The 17,825-nt window shown below is 39.9% G+C and overlaps 1 protein-coding gene across 4 annotated transcripts in view; it reads left to right on the top strand.

Annotated features, from left to right (window-relative positions):
• Nucleotides 1-17,825, top strand: part of EIF2B3 (eukaryotic translation initiation factor 2B subunit gamma) — a 129,611-nt gene that overhangs the window by 171 nt on the left and 111,615 nt on the right. The window contains exons 1-3 of one of the 4 annotated variants that reach the window (XM_047726478.1): nucleotides 1,967-1,985; nucleotides 3,109-3,269; nucleotides 7,113-7,258. In XM_047726478.1, the coding sequence (XP_047582434.1) occupies nucleotides 3,122-3,269; nucleotides 7,113-7,258 (294 nt within the window). In that variant the 5' untranslated portion in view covers nucleotides 1,967-1,985; nucleotides 3,109-3,121. Of the gene's footprint in view, nucleotides 1-1,966; nucleotides 1,986-3,108; nucleotides 3,270-7,112; nucleotides 7,259-13,325; nucleotides 13,392-17,825 lie in introns of those variants that run through there. The other 3 variants (XM_047726476.1, XM_047726477.1, XM_047726479.1) reach the window with 3 other exon arrangements.

Consider the following 17,825-nt stretch of genomic DNA (forward strand, 5'->3'; position numbering starts at 1 on the left):
GCTTCATGTGGGGGAAGCAGGCTCCTTGATCCCGGCCGAGGAAGGCCTGATGGGGCCGGCGAGGGTGCAGAGCCCCAGGGTCTCCAGCTCGAGTCCCTGCCAGGACCGGGCAGGCAGCTAAGTGGCCGAACTAGAAGGGAGCCAGCCACTTTGTGCAACAGATGGAGAGTAGTTTCAGGAGGGGAGCATCTGCTTGAAGTCACAGCGAGAACCAGATCGGGGACCAGACACTCCGCAGAGTACCTGAACTCTTTCCACTTCAGCCCTTCATTTATTTATTCTGCCTGTTTTTCGTTGTTTGGGGCAAGGCAATCAAATGGGAATACAGCAAGCTCCAGATGAAAGACCAATTATGGTAGTGTTTTATCTCACCAGTTTACAAAGAGAGAGGCAATAACTGCAATGATGGAAGCATGTCTGAGATGCCATGAACACCCTCCCCCCCAAAAGCTTGGGAACCTAACTAACGAGACTCGTAGAGGTGACTCCCATCACCCAGAGTTGCGGCACTGAGGCATTTGACAGTCAGAGTTTGTGAACTTAAGTATCAGGTTCCCTTCTAGGAACTGAGGACGCTTAGAGTTTTAAATGTCAGGCCTTGCCTGTAAGTGGTAGAACCAGAACTCAAACTCAGGTCTTTTGACTGCGAAAGCGCCAATGTTCTTTTCATAATAACATCAGATGTGATACGAATTATATAGTGCCAGCCAAACTGAATTTAAATTCTAATCTTGAGGCAATGCTTGCTGGAATCGAAATTATGGTACCTTTTTTTTTTTTTTTTTTAAGATTTTATTTATTTATTTGAGAGAGAGAGCAGCAGAAGGAGAGGGAAAAACAGGCTCCCGGCTGAGCAGGGAGCCCGCAGAGGGGCTCAATCCTGGGACCCTGGGATCATGACCTGAGCTAAAGGCAGACGCTTAATGGACTGAGCGACCCAGGTGCCCCCAAATTACTGTATCTTTAAGTTGTAGATGTTGTGCAGGAGCCTTCACTTTGTGCCTCGGGTGTACTGGGTTTAAGTGCTGCAGTTTAAATATTGATGAGGGGCCTAGAGATTATCATAATTTTGGATAAAGGTACAACATTATTAGCCAATTTACTGTCAAATAATTTTTTTCCTGAACATTGCATTTCATACTTGTATTTAAAAAGTTATATCAGGGGTGCCTGGGTGGCTCAGTGGGTTAAAGCCTCTACCCTCTCCTCAGGTCATGATCCCAGAGCCCCACATGGCATCGGGCTCTCTGCTCAGCAGGGAGCCTGCTTCCCCTCTTTCTCTGCCTGCCTCTCTGCCTACTTGTGATCTCTGTCAAATAAATAAAATCTTTAAAAAAAAAGTTATATCATTTGTTGTAAATCAAGAAGTACTTTTATTTTATTATTTTTTTTTAAGATTTTATTTATTTATTTGACAGAGAGAAATCACAAGTAAGCAGAGAGGCAGGCAGAGAGAGAGGAGGAAGCAGGCTCCCCGCTGAGCAGAAAGCCCAACGTGGGGCTCGAACCCAGGACCTGGGATCATGACCTGAGCCGAAGGCAGTGGCTTAACCCACTGAGCCACCCAGGCGCCCCGTGAGAAGTACTTTTATTTTAAATCAGTAAAGTTTATGACCTTTTACTATGCATCTTTTCTGTGGTAGCGCCTGTAAAGAGATTATTTTGAAGGTCAAACAGGTTTGTTTATTACCTTGAGTTTAGAAAAAGGAATTAATCTGATTTGTTTCTGCCACTGGGCTCTGCAAATTCAGATGCAAACCTGCATTTGTGTTTATAGCAATATCTTTCATCATTGGGGATAATGAAAAGATGGGAGCAGATGGCTGAGTTATTGGAGACATTTTAAGTCATTTTATACTTTTCAGAGACCTAATATGCTTGTATTTATTTTTTATTTATATATTTATATATTATATTTATTTATATATTTTGTATTAATTGCTGTTAATTCTTTTTTCAAGAAATAACTCATCAGAAGCCCACTTGTAAACTCCTTTTTAAATTTTTTTTTTAATTTAAATTCAGTTTAGGTAACATATACTGTATTATTAGTTTCAGGGGTAGAATTTAGTGGTTTACTGTGCTCATAACTTTAAGTGCCCTCCTTAATGCCCATCACCCAGTTACCCCATTCCCCCACGTACTCCACTCCAGCAATGCTCAGTTTGTTTCCTAGAGTTGAGTGTCTCTTATGGTTTGCCTTCTTCTCTGTTTTCATCTTAATTTATTTTTCCTTCCATTCCCCTATGTTCATGTTTTGTTTCTCAAATTCCACGTATGCATGAAATCATATGGTATTTGTATTTCTCTGACTGACTTATTTTGCTTTGAATAAATCCCTCCAGTTCTATACATGTAATTGTAAATGGCAAGATTTCATTCTTTTTGATGGCTGAGTTTTATTCTATTACACACACACACACACACACACACACACACACACCACTTGGTAAACTTAATCCTTGAAGAGTCAGCTCAGGGGGCGCCTGGGTGGCTCAGTGGGTTAAAGCCTCTGCCTTCGGCTCAGGTCATGATCTCAGAGTCCTGGGATCGAGCCCCACATCGGGCTCTCTGCTCAGCAGGGAGCCTGCTTCCTCCTCTCTCTTTGCCTGCCTTTCTGCCTACTTGTAATCTCTGTCAAATAAATAAATAAAATCTTAAAAAAAAAAAAAAAGTCAGCTCAGATCTTACCTTCACTGTAAAACTTTTCCGGACTTTTCTAGGAAGACTGAGACTATATGCCTACTGTATCTTGGATATATCTCTACTGTGACATTAACCATAGTATATTATAATTTAATTTACTGAATTTGTCTTCTCCACTTAATTGTGAGCACCTCAAGGGAAAGGGCCAAGTTTCTTTAATTCACATGCCTCCTTCAGCCCATCTCCCTTGGCTGGAGCTGAGAGTATATATCGGTGAGTCAAAAAATATAATAAAGGTGATGCTTATCCTATAGCTACGGAAACTTTCTTACTGTGGTTTTTGGAGTTGGAAATGTCACATTTGACATGAGTATCAATAACCTAAGTAGAAGTAGGGTTAATACTGTGTGTGCTTTGAATTTTATAATTTTTTTTCCTGTTAATTGTTTTTTTTCTGTGACAGCAGTTTGTGAAAATGGAATTTCAAGCAGTAGTGATGGCAGTTGGAGGGGGATCTCGGATGACAGACCTGACTTCCAGCATTCCCAAACCTCTGCTTCCAGTTGGGAACAAACCTTTAATTTGGTACCCATTGAACCTGCTTGAGCGTGTTGGATTTGAAGGTGAGCTATGACAATTAAATATACTCATAAAACTTGAGGGATGTTTGATCCCAGTGATTTTTCAGCTTTATGAGGGTGAGAGAGGATGAATGAGATTGACTCAACATTGACTGTTGGCCTCTATAAATTAAGAACATAGCAGTACTCTATTGCTATGTAAAAAGGTTCTTGAGAAGATAGCACTATTACTGTGTTAGAGCTGCTCCCCACAATGATTCAAGATGAACCGTGTAGGGGCGCCTGGGTGGCTCAGTGGGTTAAGCCGCTACCTTCGGCTCAGGTCATGATCTCAGAGTCCTGGGATCGAGCCCCGCATCGGGCTCTCTGCTCAGCAGGGAGCCTGCTTCCTCCTCTCTCTTTGCCTGCCTCTCTGCCTGCTTGTGATCTCTCTGTCAAATAAATAAATAAAATCTTAAAAAAAAAAAAAAAAGATGAACCGTGTAAAGATACCAGAAAGAGTGCAATGGGAATCCAAGTTAGTACCTGATAGTCAATACTTAACTGTGAATCTATATGTACATGGTAATGTATTAACATATTAAGGGGTACAGTATTGAAAAGATAACTCAGGCCCTGATTTCTAGGACCTTGTAGTCTAAATACATATATAAATAGAGGGGACATCACTACAGATCCTACAGACAGTAAAAAGATAGTAAGTAAATATTTTGAACAACTTTGTGGTAACAAATTTGACAACTTAGATGCACATTTTAGAAATATTGCTTTGGAAATTATATGACGAATGGATTTGAGGAAGTCAGGACTACATGCAGGGAGATGAACTGGGAAATTGATACAGAAGTCCACAGCAACACTGAACTAAAGAAATAGGACCTGAACTAAAGAAGTAGTACTAAGGATGGAGAAGAGAGAACATTTGAGAAAGTTGATGATTAATGGGGAGGGAGAGTAGAAAAAGAGAGAGGAGTTCCCTCTACTTTTTGCTTGGGTGACTAGGTGACTAGGTGGTGATTTGGATAACCAGGAAAGGCATTATGAATCAAGGAACAAATTTGAATGAATATAATGAATTCAGCTTTGGCTGCAATGAGTTTGAGGTGTCCTATAGTTAGATATAGCAAATCTGAGTACTAGATGGAAGTGGTGTCTGGTCCTGGGGCACAGTTTTGTGTTCCAGTATTCATTGTGCTATGAGAATTGCCTTCTTGAAAGATACCCATGAATATTTCTGTGCAGTGGTCTGCATGACATTGATGTTAAGAGATATTTAAGAAAAGATTTTCTATTTTCTTTTCTTTTCTTTTCGAGATTTTATTTTTAAGTAATCTATACCCAGGGTAGAGCTTAAACTCACAACTCTGAGATCAAGAGTCCCATGCTCTACCAACTGAGCCAGCCAGGTGCTCCAAAAGATTTTCTTTTTAATACACTTTAAAATATCATACTATCCTTTAATAACTCCTTGTGGAGGGACGCCTGGGTGGCTCAGTTGGTTAAGCGGCTGCCTTCGGCTCAGGTCATGATCCCAGCGTCCTGGAATCGAGTCCCACATCGGGCTCCTTGCTCAGCGGGGAGCCTGCGTCTCCCTCTGCCTCTGCCTACCACTCTGTCTGCCTGTGCTCATGCTCTCTCTCTCTCTAACAAATAAATAAATAAAATCTTTAAAAAAAAATAACTCCTTGTGGATTTGTCATTAGTAACTTTTTTTCCTTTTTACTCTTGCTATATCTTCAGTTGTGGTTGGGGGTTTCTTTTATGGTGTATTTAACAACTATTACATAGGAAATTTTATCTCACTAAGGCTCACTCAGAAATTGATGAAGCCTCCTAAATACAGGCTTCCGGAATTTAATAGCAAAGTCTGTGTTCTCTTTCTTCATTGTTCATGAGTTTAGAGAAGTTAATGTAGTCCTGCTTAGCTTATTTCTTTCTATCCACACATAAGAGTCTTAGTCCAGTTATTAGACTGTCCCATATTTCCAGTTACTTCCTTGACTATGCACTTTCCCTAAAATGTTCTTTCCAAAAAAAAAAAAAAAAGAAAGTAAAATAAAATGTCCTCTCCAAAATGTTATCTTCTCTTTGAAGTTCCAAACAGCATCAATCACCCTGTCCTCTATGGTTCCATCACACTTTGTTTTTCTATCTCAGTACCCACCAAGGCCTGTTTTATGCTGTAATTAGTGGCATGGAAGACTGATCTGAGAGCAGCTACTATACCTCATTCATCTTTGTAACATCAGTATTTACAGAGTGTGTACTAAAGAAGTTTTCAGTGGTCTTGAATTTATCTTGACCTATCTCAAAGGCCATCACTTCCACTTTCTTAGTCATTTCTCCATAATTTCTCCATGTTAAGTTTCTTAAGAATAGAAACCATGTTGAATTCATCTCTGACTTCTCAGTGCCTATTTTTTCTTTACATATTAAGTGTATTTGTATTTATTGGTTGAATGAGTTGGTACTAAAAGCAAAGCAGGGAATGGAAGAAAGGTGAGAGAAGGAAGGAAAGAAAATTAAATAATTTGGAAAAGAAAGAGGGAGGAAGAAAGAGAAGGGAAGAAAATAGAAAAGTATGATTATGATGAAAGGGAGAAAATTGTTACCTGGAACACTATCATGGAACAAGTGGAAATTGAGATGCTAAAATCTGATCTTCAGGGGCGCCTGGGTGGCTCAGTGGGTTAAAGCCTCTGCCTTCGGCTCAGGTCACTATCCCAGGGTCCTGGGATCAAGTCCCGCATCGGGCTCTCTGCTCAACAGGGAGCCTACTTCCCTCCCTCTCTCTGCCTGCCTCTCTATTTGTGATCTGTCTCTCTGTCAAATAAATAAACAAGATCTTTAAAAAATAAATAAATAAAATCTGATCTTCAGACATCAGCAACACAAATTATGTTGCATTGAATTACATTACCCTACCAAAGATCCATAACAAAGATTTCCAGTTTTCTGTCATTGGTTACCAGCTATGTGGATAAAATGAAGACATCTGTTAAGTGGGGATTGTCTCTTGGTAGCATTCATTGTGGTCCTCAGTGAAGTACTCATGGCTACCTGGTGGGAAGTGGTGATAGCTCTTCCTTTGTAGTGAATGAAGATTTAAAATGTGATCCCAGGGGCGCCTGGGTGGCTCAGTGGGTTAGGCCGCTGCCTTCGGCTCAGGTCATGATCTCAGGGTCCTGGGATCGAGCCCCGCATCGGGCTCTCTGCTCAGCAGGGAGCCTGCTTCCTCCTCTCTCTCTGCCTGCCTCTCTGCCTGCTTGTGATCTCTGTCTGTCAAATAAATAAACAAAATCTTTTAAAAAAAAAAAATGTGATCCCATTTGTATCTGCTTTGATGAATGTTCTTCTGAGCTCTTTACATCAAGTAATGATATATAATTTTTTTAAAGATTTTATTTATTTATTTGACAGACAGAGATCACAAGTAGGCAGAGAGGCAGGCAGAGAGAGGGGCGGGGGGAAGCAGGCTCTCTGCTGAGCAGAGAGCCCAATGTGGGGCTCCATCCCAGGACCCTGAGATCATGACCTGTACAGAAGGCAGAGGCTTTAACCCACTGAGCCACCCAGGCACTCCATATGTAATATATTAAAGTGTGGGCTCTAATCATCAGACGAGTTTTATCTTGAGTCCATTGCTTACTAGTTGTGTAACCCTGAACAAAGTGACTTAATATCTTTTAGTCCAAGTTTTCTCATTTGTAAAATGAGATTGTTGTAAGAATTGAGAGAATGCCTGTAAATACATTGAAAAGGTTCAGTAATATTAACTGTTATTATTAAATCTAGAAACAGACCAAATTTAATTGAAATGGTGAAACCACTGTCTAAATGAATGTGTTTTTGTGTTTTTCCTTCTTTTTCCCTTTTGTGCTGTAGAAGTCATCATCATTACAACCAGGGATGTCCAAAAGGCTCTATCTGCAGAATTCAAGATGAAAATGAAGCTAGATATTGTGTGTATTCCTGATGAAGCTGACAGGGGGACTGCAGATTCTCTGCGCCAAATATACCCAAAACTTAAGGTGAGAAACTATTTCTTGATTTGTATTATTTATTGAAGATAAATATCACCTTATGTTTTCCTACAACAGTTTATAATGCTTTTTCGAAAATGTATTCTAGCATCACAGATTTTGTTGCCCATGTACTCTTCAACCACTTTTTATTTTTTTTTAGGTTTATGTATTTATTTAAGTCATTTTTATACCTAACATGGGGCTCAAATTCATGACCCCAAGATCAAAAGTCACATACTCCTCTGCCCCTATTTTGATTATTAATGAGGATTTAGACATTTAGTATAGTCACTGATTTCCAGTATTTTTGAGTAATTGTACATCTTTATAAAAAAGATTTGCTTTTTTTTTTAAGATTTTATTTTTTATTTGACAGAGAGAGACACAGTGACAGAGGGAACACAAGCCGAGGGAGTGGGAGAGGGAGAAGCAGGCTTCCTGTGATGGTGGGACTCAATCCCAGGACCCTGGGATCATGACCTCAGCTGAACGCAGACACTTAATGACTGAGCCACCCAGAGGCCCCAAGATAGGCTTTTTTAAAAAAAGATTTTTTATATCATTTGAGAGAGAAATCATGAGTGAGAGCACAAGCAGGGAGGTGAGTCAGAGGGAGAGGGAAAAGCAGAGTCCCCACTGAGCAGGGAGCCTGACACAGGGCTCGATCCCAGGACCCTGGGATCGTGACCTGAGCCCAAGGCAAATGCTTAACTGACTGAAGCACTCAATCGTCCCAAAAAAGATAAATTCCAAATGTGCTTTTAAAGATTCCATTTAGGGACGCCTGGGTGGCTCAGTTGGTTGGGCAGTTGCCTTCGACTCAGGTCATGATCCCAGCATCCTGGGATCAAGTCCCACATCAGGCTCCTTGCTCAGCAGGGAGCCTGCTTCTCCCTCTGCCTTTGCCTGCCACTCTGTCTGCCTGTGCTCATTCTCTCTGACAAATAAATAAATAAAATCTTTTAAAATAAAGAAGATTCCATTTAAATGAAGTTCATGAACAAGCAAAATTTATTTATTCATTTCTCTATTAATTTTTAGAGAGAATGCGTGTGTGTGGAGGGGTGCAGGGGGTGAGAGTGGGGGGAGGACAGAGGAGAAAGAGAGAGAATCCCAGGCAGGCTCCATGCTCAGTGTGCAGCGTGACTCAGGGCTCAGTCCCACAACCCAGAGATAATGACCTGAGGCAAAAGCAAGAACTGGATGCTCAACTGACTGAGCCACCCGGGTGCCCCCATGAATAAGCAAAACTTAATCTATAGTGATAAAAATCAGAGCCAGAGTTCACTCTGCAGATGACAGATTGTCCAGAAAGAAGTACAAAGGAATTTTCAAAAATTCCTGACTCTCATCCTTACAATATAACATTTGACCTTTTGATCTACTTTGATTAGATACTAACAAGGGGATATGAATATGAGGGCACAGTCTCCCTACTGGCCTGTGGCCTATGAACTGAGAACTATCCACTGTATACTGTTTTTAAATTGATGTCCTCTGGAGAAAGTTCAATCTGTATGATTATGTTGCCATCTTGTTTGAACTGAGGAGCAGACTCTCCTGGTATTTCTGGTGACTGTAAACAGATGTATTAATATAGTCAACCTGCCTATGCACTAAAGAACAAAAAATTAATGCAGAAATGTATATGGCCAGGGTACCTGGGTGGCTCAGAGGGTTAAGCCTTTGCCTTCAGCTCAGGTCATGGTCTCAGGGTCCTGGGATCAGGGCTCTCTTTTTAGCAGGGAGCCTGCTTCCCCCTCTCTCTCTGCCTGCTTGTGATCTCTCTATCAAATAAATAAAACCATAAAAAAAAAAAAAGAAATGTATATGGTCTTTCTCTCCCTCCTACCATTATAGGGGAATAATTTGCACACAGTAAAATACAAAGATATTAAGTATACAGTTCAGTGAGTTTTGACAGATAAATACACCCTGAACACCACTACCCAAATGAAGAACATTTTCTTTCTTTCTTTTTTTTTTTTTAAAGATTTTATTTATTTATTTGACAGAGATCACAAGTAGGCAGAGATGCAGGCAGAGAAAGAGGGGAAGGGAGGAAGCAGGCTTCCCGCTGAGCAGAGAGCCCGATGCGGGGCTCCATCCCAGGACCCTGGGATCATGACCTGAGCCGAAGGCAGAGGCTTTAACCCACTGAGCCACCCAGGCGCCCCTGAAGAACATTTTCATATGAACAATTTCATAAGAACAATTCATATGTTAACTTTGCTTGTTCATGAACTGGATATAAATGGAATCATACCATTTTATTCTAGTTTCTTTGGTTCAATGTAATATTTTTCAGACTCATATTATTGCAGATATAACTAGTTTTTTTTTATTCCATTGAATAAATATACCACTATTTACTCATTTCCCTGTTGGGTCATTTGGGTTGTTTCTGATTTTGAGATATCATGAATAAAGCTGTTACGAACATTGTTCTGCAAATCTTTTTGTGAAAATATTCTAGTTTGTAGGGTTTACTGTATTAGAAACTGCCATATAGGTTTCCAAGTGGTTATACCATTTTATACTTCCATCAACAATGTGTAAGGGTTACATTTGCTTCACGTCTTCATCAACACTTGGTATTGTCAATTGTACTTCTACATTTTAACTATTCTAGTGGATATAAATGTAGTAGTATCTTGTGGTTTTAATTTGCATTTCTCTGATAACAGTGATGCTAACCACCTGTCCATGTGGTTATTGGCCATTTGTTTATATTTATGGAGTGTTCGAAGCATTTGCCTATTTTTAAATTGAGTTGTTTACCTTTTTATTATTGATTATAGAAATTCCATATGTATTCTCGGTGCAAGCCTTTTGTCAGATGTGTTGTGACTATCTTCCACCAGTCTATGGCTTGCCTTTTTACTTTCTTAATGTTGTCTTTTCATGACCAAAAGTTTTTGATGTTGATGAAATTCAGATTACTGCTTTTTTTTCCTTTGTGGTTAATATACTTTTTGTGTCCTCTCTAAGAAATCTTTGCCTATCCCAAGCTTGTGAAGTTACTCCTTTTTTTCTTTTTTAAGTTTTATTTATTTGAGGGGTGCTTGGGTGGCTCAGTCGTTAAGTGTCTGCCTTCGGCTCAGGTCATGATCCCAGAGTCCTGGGATCGAGCCCCGCCTCGGGTTCCTTGCTTGGCAGGAAACCTGCTTCTCCCTCTCCCACTCCCCCTGCTTGTGTTCCCTCCCTCACTGTGTCTCTCTCTGTCAAATAAATAAATAAAAACCTTACAAAAAAGAGATTTATTTATTTGAAAGAGAAAAAGGGAGCACATGAGTGGAGGAAGGGTCAGAGAGAGAGGGAGAGAATCCCAAACAGGCTTCCCACTGAGTGTGGAGCCCCACATGGAACTCAGTCTCATGGCCCTGAGATCATACCTGAGCCAAAACCACAGCTGGACACTTAATCAACTGAGCCATCCAGGTGCCCCAGTAAAGATACTCTTTAATGTTTACCCCATCTTGATTTAATTTTGTATGCGGTGTGAGGTGGGGATAAAATTTACTTTTTTTCTATATGATATTTATTCCAGCACCATTTTTTTTAAAGATTTTATTTACTTATTTGACAGACAGAGATCACAAGTAGGCAGAGAGGCAAGCAGAGAGAGGAAGGGAAGCAGGCTCCCAGCTGAGCAGAGAGCTCCATGTGGGGCTCTATCCCAGGACCCTGGGATCATGACCTGAGCCGAAGGCAGAGGCTTTAACCCAGGCGCCCCTCCAGCACGATTTGTTAGAAAGACTTTACTTTCCCCATTGAATTGGACTGGTGCCTTCATTGAAAATCAACTGACTGTATATGTGTGGTCTTTTGGTTTTCTCTATTTTGTTTCATTGGTCTATTTGTCTGTCTTCAAAGCACATTGAATAATGTCTTGATTATTTTAGCTTTGTAGTAGGAATTGAACTGGACCTATAGATTAGTTAACTAATTAGTTAATAATAACTAATTAGTTATAATTAGTTAATATTGATTCTTCCAGTCTTGAACATCTATTTATTTAGGTTTCTTTTAATTTCTCTCATAGTGTTTTATAATTTTCAATGTAGAAGTTTTGAACATCTCTTGGTAAATTATTCCTAGGTAGATGTTTTTAATAATGTTGTAGCTGGTGCTTTTTACTCGATTTTTCAATTGTTTGTTGCTTGTGTATAGACATAAAATTGCTTTTTGAAGATTGGCCTTGTCAAATTGTAGACTCCTTTTTAATCTTTATGCTTTTTTTTTTTTTTTTTTTTTTTTTAATCTTTCCCTGGCTAGGACTGCCAGTGCAATGTATTATAGGCATTTCCATTCACTTTTGGCCTTTTTGTTTTCCTGTACTTCCATCCAAGTAGGTTTTGGTGTTTCTGACTAGAGAGGAGATTTCCAATACCATAATGTTGGGTGTGTTACTTTCTGGACTGCAGCTGCTTATTTCCTTAGGGAAGATACCGGGAATTTCACTAAGAAAATGAAATGATAGTTCTGGTCTTTCATAGGAACAGATACCAGGTTTACTAAGAAGCTTAGGGTGCTTGGTGGACTTCCCAGGGGCTGTTTTAGCTACAGTCTAATCATTTAGGATGGAGGTGTAATCTCTTTGCTCCCTAGTTTCTAACTCCTAGAGATGTTACTTTTACTTGAACCTGGAACTGGCGGTTCTAGAAGTCTCATGTGAGGCTTGTGTAACAATTAGGGGCCTGAGTAGTAGTAGTAACAACTATAAATAGGCATGTGAAGCAAGTAAAGTAACTGCCAGTAGGACACTGTACTTCCAAGTTCCTACTGCTTATGGTTTTAACCATTGAATCCTTATTTTAGAACCTAAAGGTAAGAGTCCTCATTAAGTCATTCTGCACAGTCTCATTTCTTTTCCTCTTTTACATCCCACTTTGTTTTTACATAATTTACATCACAGCACCTTTTACATCTAATCCTGCCTCTGTGCCTTTTCTTGAGCTGAGACTTGGGCTAGCAGGTCTCTGCTATCTTTGCTGTCTCTGCTTGATTCCTCCTCCACCAATGGCTCCTGATACCTGGCTTCACGTCAACTTGCATTCCAGCCTGGAGCAGAGGCAGCTAAGCTAACCTGTGGAGGAACTTAACAGACTCCTAAATAGCCAAAGTTTGAGCTAAGCCAAAATTCAGAACCATCTGGTTGGGATCAACACACTTGTAGGAAAGGTAATGGAAATACACGTAAACAGTTGAGGAAAGTGAAACAGCCCGAGAAGGGCAGTTTGTTGGTGTTTGCTAAGAGAGGTCATGTACCTCTCTGAAGTAGAAAGTTGTAGCCCCAGGCTGTGCCATGGTTTAAAAGCAGTGCCCCTGGGGCGCCTGGGTGGCTCAGTGGGTTAAGCCGCTGCCTTCGGCTCAGGTCATGATCTCAGGGTCCTGGGATCGAGCCGGCGTCGGGCTCTCTGCTCAGCAGGGAGCCTGCTTCCTCCTCTCTCTCTGCCTGCCTCTCTGCCTGCTTGTGATCTCTCTCTGTCAAATAAATAAATAAAATCTTTAAAAAAAAAAAAAAAGCAGTGCCCCTTTGAGCCGATGTATTTCTCTTACCTTGTTCCCACAAAGCAGCTTCCTAAACATTTGGCGACTATTTTGGTCTGTTTTTAAGTAAGATTTTAGGTAAGATTATTGCCTTGGAGATTTGGGGGTTTATGAGCTTTTGATTCTTTTATCTTTACCCACTTCCTTCGGGTTGAGTTCCCCAAATATTACTATGAGGTTATCCCATGTGGCTTCTGCTTTTCCAGAGAAAGACCACAACAGTATATTATTAGCTTTATTTGGCTTTTTTGTTTAAAATATATTTCACCATTTTAGTTTATAACGTTTCTCATTTACATTGCATTTGCTAAATATATCGCAGTTCTCTTTATATGTGGAAACTTCCATCATGTGTGCTTATAGGATATTGAAGCTGGACATTATACTTGCTGTGTGTTTTTTTCAACTGACATACATATTTCATTTGGTTTCATTCTTCTGGCACTGTTTTCTACTTCATTTTACCTTATCTCATGCCACAATTTTTGCTGACTTACTGGCTTCTCACTTTTTATTTCAGCTGCCTACCCTCTTTCCCTGACTTTTCAAGAGAGGTTACTGGCTCATTCATTCTCCCACGCCCTGGGTGAGTGAGCTCCATTCTTATAACTAGTCTTGATAACATGGAAGTTCTTAGATTTTCAGTCTTCTCCACAATAGTGTTTCATATTTGTTGATGAATGATTCATTCTTATCTATGTCCAAATTCATTCATTTATCAAATATGTATTGAGGCTATAATAATTATTATAATTGCTTAATTTATTAAATAACCAATTATGGACCATAGTTTTGGTTTTTTTTTACTTTTTATCAGGGAAAACTTCAAACATGTATAAAAATGGAACATTGCTCGAGTATCTGTCACCCAACTTTAGTAGTTATCAACCCAGTTAATTTTTTTTAATTTTTTAATTTTTTTATAAGCATATAATGTGGGGCGCCTGGGTGGCTCAGTGGGTTAAAGCCGCTGCCTTCGGCTCGGGTCATGGTCCCAGGGTCCTGGGATCGAGCCCCGCGTCCAAAAGCATATAATGTATTATTAGCCCCGGGGTACAGGTCTGTGAATTGCCAGGTTTACACTCTTTTTTTTTTTTTTTTTAAGATTTTGTTTATTTATTTGACAGACAGAGATCACAAGTAGGCAAAGAGGCAGGCAGAGAGAGAGAGAGGAGGAAGCAGGCTCCCTGCGGAGCAGAGAGCCCGATGCGCGGCTCCATCCCAGCACTCTGGGATCATGACCTGAGCCAAAGGCAGAGGCTTTAACCCACTGAGCCACCCAGGCACCCCCAGGTTTACACTCTTCACAATACTCATCATAGCACATACCCTCCCCAGTGTCCATAACCCCACCACCCTCTCCCTCCCCTCCTCCCCCCAACAATCCTCAGTTTGTTTTGTGAGATTAAGAGTCTCTTATGGTTTGTCTTCTCCCCATCCCGTCTTGTTTCATTTATTCGTTTCCTACCCCCAAACCCCCAATGTTGCATCTCCACTTCCATCATATCAGGGAGATCATATGATAGTTGTCTTTTTCCGATTGACTTATTTTGCTAAGCATAATACCCTCTAGTTCCATCCACATCATTGCAAATCAACCCAGATAATCTTATTTCATCTATATCCCCACCCATCTTGCTCCCTCTCATGTTCTTTTGAAATAAATCTCAGAAATCATATTATTTCATCTGTAAGTATATATTACTAAGATAAGAGCTCTTTAAAAAATAAAAATAAAACTGTAATACCATTATAACACCTAAAAAATTAATAATTCTTTATTATCAAATATCCAGTCAGTGTATAAGTTTCCAGTTGCCTCATAAATATAATTTTAAAATGCTTTAGTGTGTTTATTTAAATCAGAAGGCAAATGAAGACTATACTTTACAATTGGTTGAAATGTCTCTTTTAATATATAGATTTTCCCTCTGTCTCTTCTTTTTCTTATAATTTATTTGTTGGAAAAATTGGGCCATTCATTTTCTCATACATTTTCCCTCCCAGTCTGCATTTTGTTGATTGCAACCCTGTGGTGTTGTCTAATAAGTATCCCTCTCTTTATATTGGTATTGGTAGTTGGACCTAGAAGCTCCATTAAATTCAGGTTTTGGATTTAGGGACAAAACTTTCATAGGTGATGGTACGTTCTTCTATCTGGAGGCACGTAAGTTTTTGATTGTCTCTCTTTTTGTGATGTAGTAGCTGTAAGTGAATCACTGCCACAAGACCCTGGTCCTTTTCTCTCTAGTCTTTGGCTATCTGAAGCTTACTTCTAATAGAGTCTTTAAAAAGTCTTCATGATATCGATGCTGGGCAGATTAGCTGCAGCCTTCATATTTGAAAGACAATTTATATGGATATAAAATCCTTGACTCACATTTTTTCCTTGAATATCTTAAATTCCCTCATTGATTCTGTTGTAAAGTGTTGCTCTCCAAACAGTGAAAATCTTTCTTTCCCTTCTGAGTGAGTTGGTCTTATTTCTGGATTCCCAAAGGATTTTTTTAATTGTTTATTTAAAGATTTTATTTTTTTTAAGATATTATTTATTTATTTGACAGACAGAGATCACAAGTAGGCAGAGACACAGGCAGAGAGAGAGGGGAAAGCAGGCTCCCTGCTGAGCAGAGAGCCCGATGTGGGGTTCGATCCCAGGACCCTGGAACCGTGACCTGAGCCAAAAGGCTTTAACCCACTGAGCCACCCAGGCACCCCTAAAGATTTTATTTTTAAGTAATCTCTACACCCAATTTGGGGCTCAAACTTACAACCCCAAGATCAAGAGTTGCATGCTCCACTGACTGAGCCAGCCAGGTGCCCTATTTTATTTTTTTAATTTTTATTTTTTTAAAGATCGATTTATTTATTTTAGAGGGAGAGAGAACACAAGTGAGAGGTGCGGAGGGAGAGGGAGAGAGAATCTCAAGCAGACTCCATGCTAAGCATGGAGCCTGAGGTAGGGCTCGATCCCATGACCCCAAAATCACGACCTGAGCTGAGACCAAGAGTCAGATGCTTAACTGAGTGTGCCACCCAGATGCCCCCCCCAGTTTAATTTTTTTTAAGTTCTGTGTACAACATAAGGCTTGAATGCATGACCCCAGGATCAAGAGTCACATGCTGTACCAGCTGAGCCAGCTAGACACCCCAAGTTTTTATTTTTCTTTAAACTTTTCTGGTTTTACCATGTAGTATATCCTATTGATCTGAATCATGTTTTCTAGATATGTAGTGTGTCCTTTTCATGCGAAGTGTTGGTCTTTTTTATTGTTTCAGATAAGTCTTCTGGAATTATAAATTTTGGGTTTTGTTCTATTTCATTACCTAGGATTTAGTCTTTGGGATTGGTTTTTTTTTTTTTTTTTAAAGATTTTATTTTTATTTATTTGACAGAGTGATCACAAGCAGGCAGAGAGGCAGGCAGAGAGAGAGGAGGAAGCAGGCTCCCTGCTGAGCAGAGAGCCCGATGTAGGGCTCGATCCCAGGACTCTGAGATCATGACCTGAGCCGAAGGCAGCGGCTTAACCCACTGAGCCACCCAGGCGCCCCTGGGATTGGTTTTTTTAAGATTTTGTTTGAGAGAGATTGGGTGCATGAGCCAGGGGTCGGAGTGGGCAGAGGGTGAGGGAGCTGCAGGCTCCTCGCTGAGCAGGGAGCCCATGGGAGTGATCTCCAGGACTTTAAGATCATTACCGGAGCGGAAGGTAGACACTTAACCTACTAAGCCATCCAGGTGCCCCTACTCTTTGGAATTCTTACACGATGTTGGATTTTTGTTGCTTTTCTTCACTTTTAGTTATTTTGCCTCAAATCCTTCTTATCTGTTTCTTCTTAGATTATAGGATTTTTGTCTTTTTTTTTATGCTTGTTTCCCTCGAGGTATTATGCATTGTGTTGTGTTTTATTCACTTTTGTGTCCTTTCTAGTTTAGCTGTTATTTCTGAAATGATCTTTTTTCTTTGATTTCTAACTCTTTCTTAAGTTTTGTCATCTTATTTCTAATTTTTCTAATTCAGATTTATTTTGACCTTTCACATCTATTATTTTCTTATATTAGGTTATTTTGAAATAATTGGCCTACAGATTTAACCTGTTTCATGAGCATGTCTTTCGGACATGTGGTTCATTGTAGAGATATTATTCTAACCCTTACTATGATCTTTTTCCCTAATAAATTTGTATGGGATTTGACTATAATCCTTTCCTTTTTAAAAAAATTTTTAAGGGACGCCTGGGTGGCTCAGTTGGTTAAGCAGCTGCCTTCGGCTCAGGTCATGATCCCAGCGTCCTGGGATCGAGTCCCGCATCGGGCTCCTTGCTCGGCAGGGAGCCTGCTTCTCCCTCTGCCTCTGCCTGCCATTCTGTCTGCCTGCGCTCGCTCTCTCTCCCTCTCTCTCTGACAAAAAAAATAAAAATAAAAATAAAATAAAAAATTAAAAAATTTTTAAAAATAGGCATATAATATATTATTTGTTTCAGGGGTACAGGTCTGTGATTCATCAGTCTTACACAATTCATAATGCTCACCATAGCACATAACCTCCCCACTGTCCATCACCTAGCCACCCATCTCTCCCAGCCCCCTCCCGTCCAGTAGCCCTCAGTTTGTTTCCTGAGATTGAGTCTCTTTATGGTTTGTCTCCCTCTCTGGTTTTGTCTTGTTTCATTTTTCCCTCCCTTCCTCTATGATCCTTTGTCTTGTTTCTCAAGTTCTTCATATCAGTGAGATCATATGATAATTGTCTTTCTCTGATTGACTTATTTTGCTTAGCATAATAGCCTCTAGTTTCATCTATGTCATTACAAATGGCAAGATTTCAGTTTTTGATGGCTGCATAATATTCCATTGTATATATGTACCACATATTCTTTATCCATTCATCTGTTGATGGACATCTAGGCTCTTTCCATAGTTTAGCTATTGTGGACATTGCTGCTATAAATATTGGGGTGACTATAATCCTTTGTATTGCTGATTTTACCCAAATTTAATTTTCCTAAAATTTTAGAAGGGAAG

Source organism: Lutra lutra, chromosome 4, assembly GCF_902655055.1.
Source record: "Lutra lutra chromosome 4, mLutLut1.2, whole genome shotgun sequence".
NCBI classification, from domain to species: domain Eukaryota; kingdom Metazoa; phylum Chordata; class Mammalia; order Carnivora; family Mustelidae; genus Lutra; species Lutra lutra.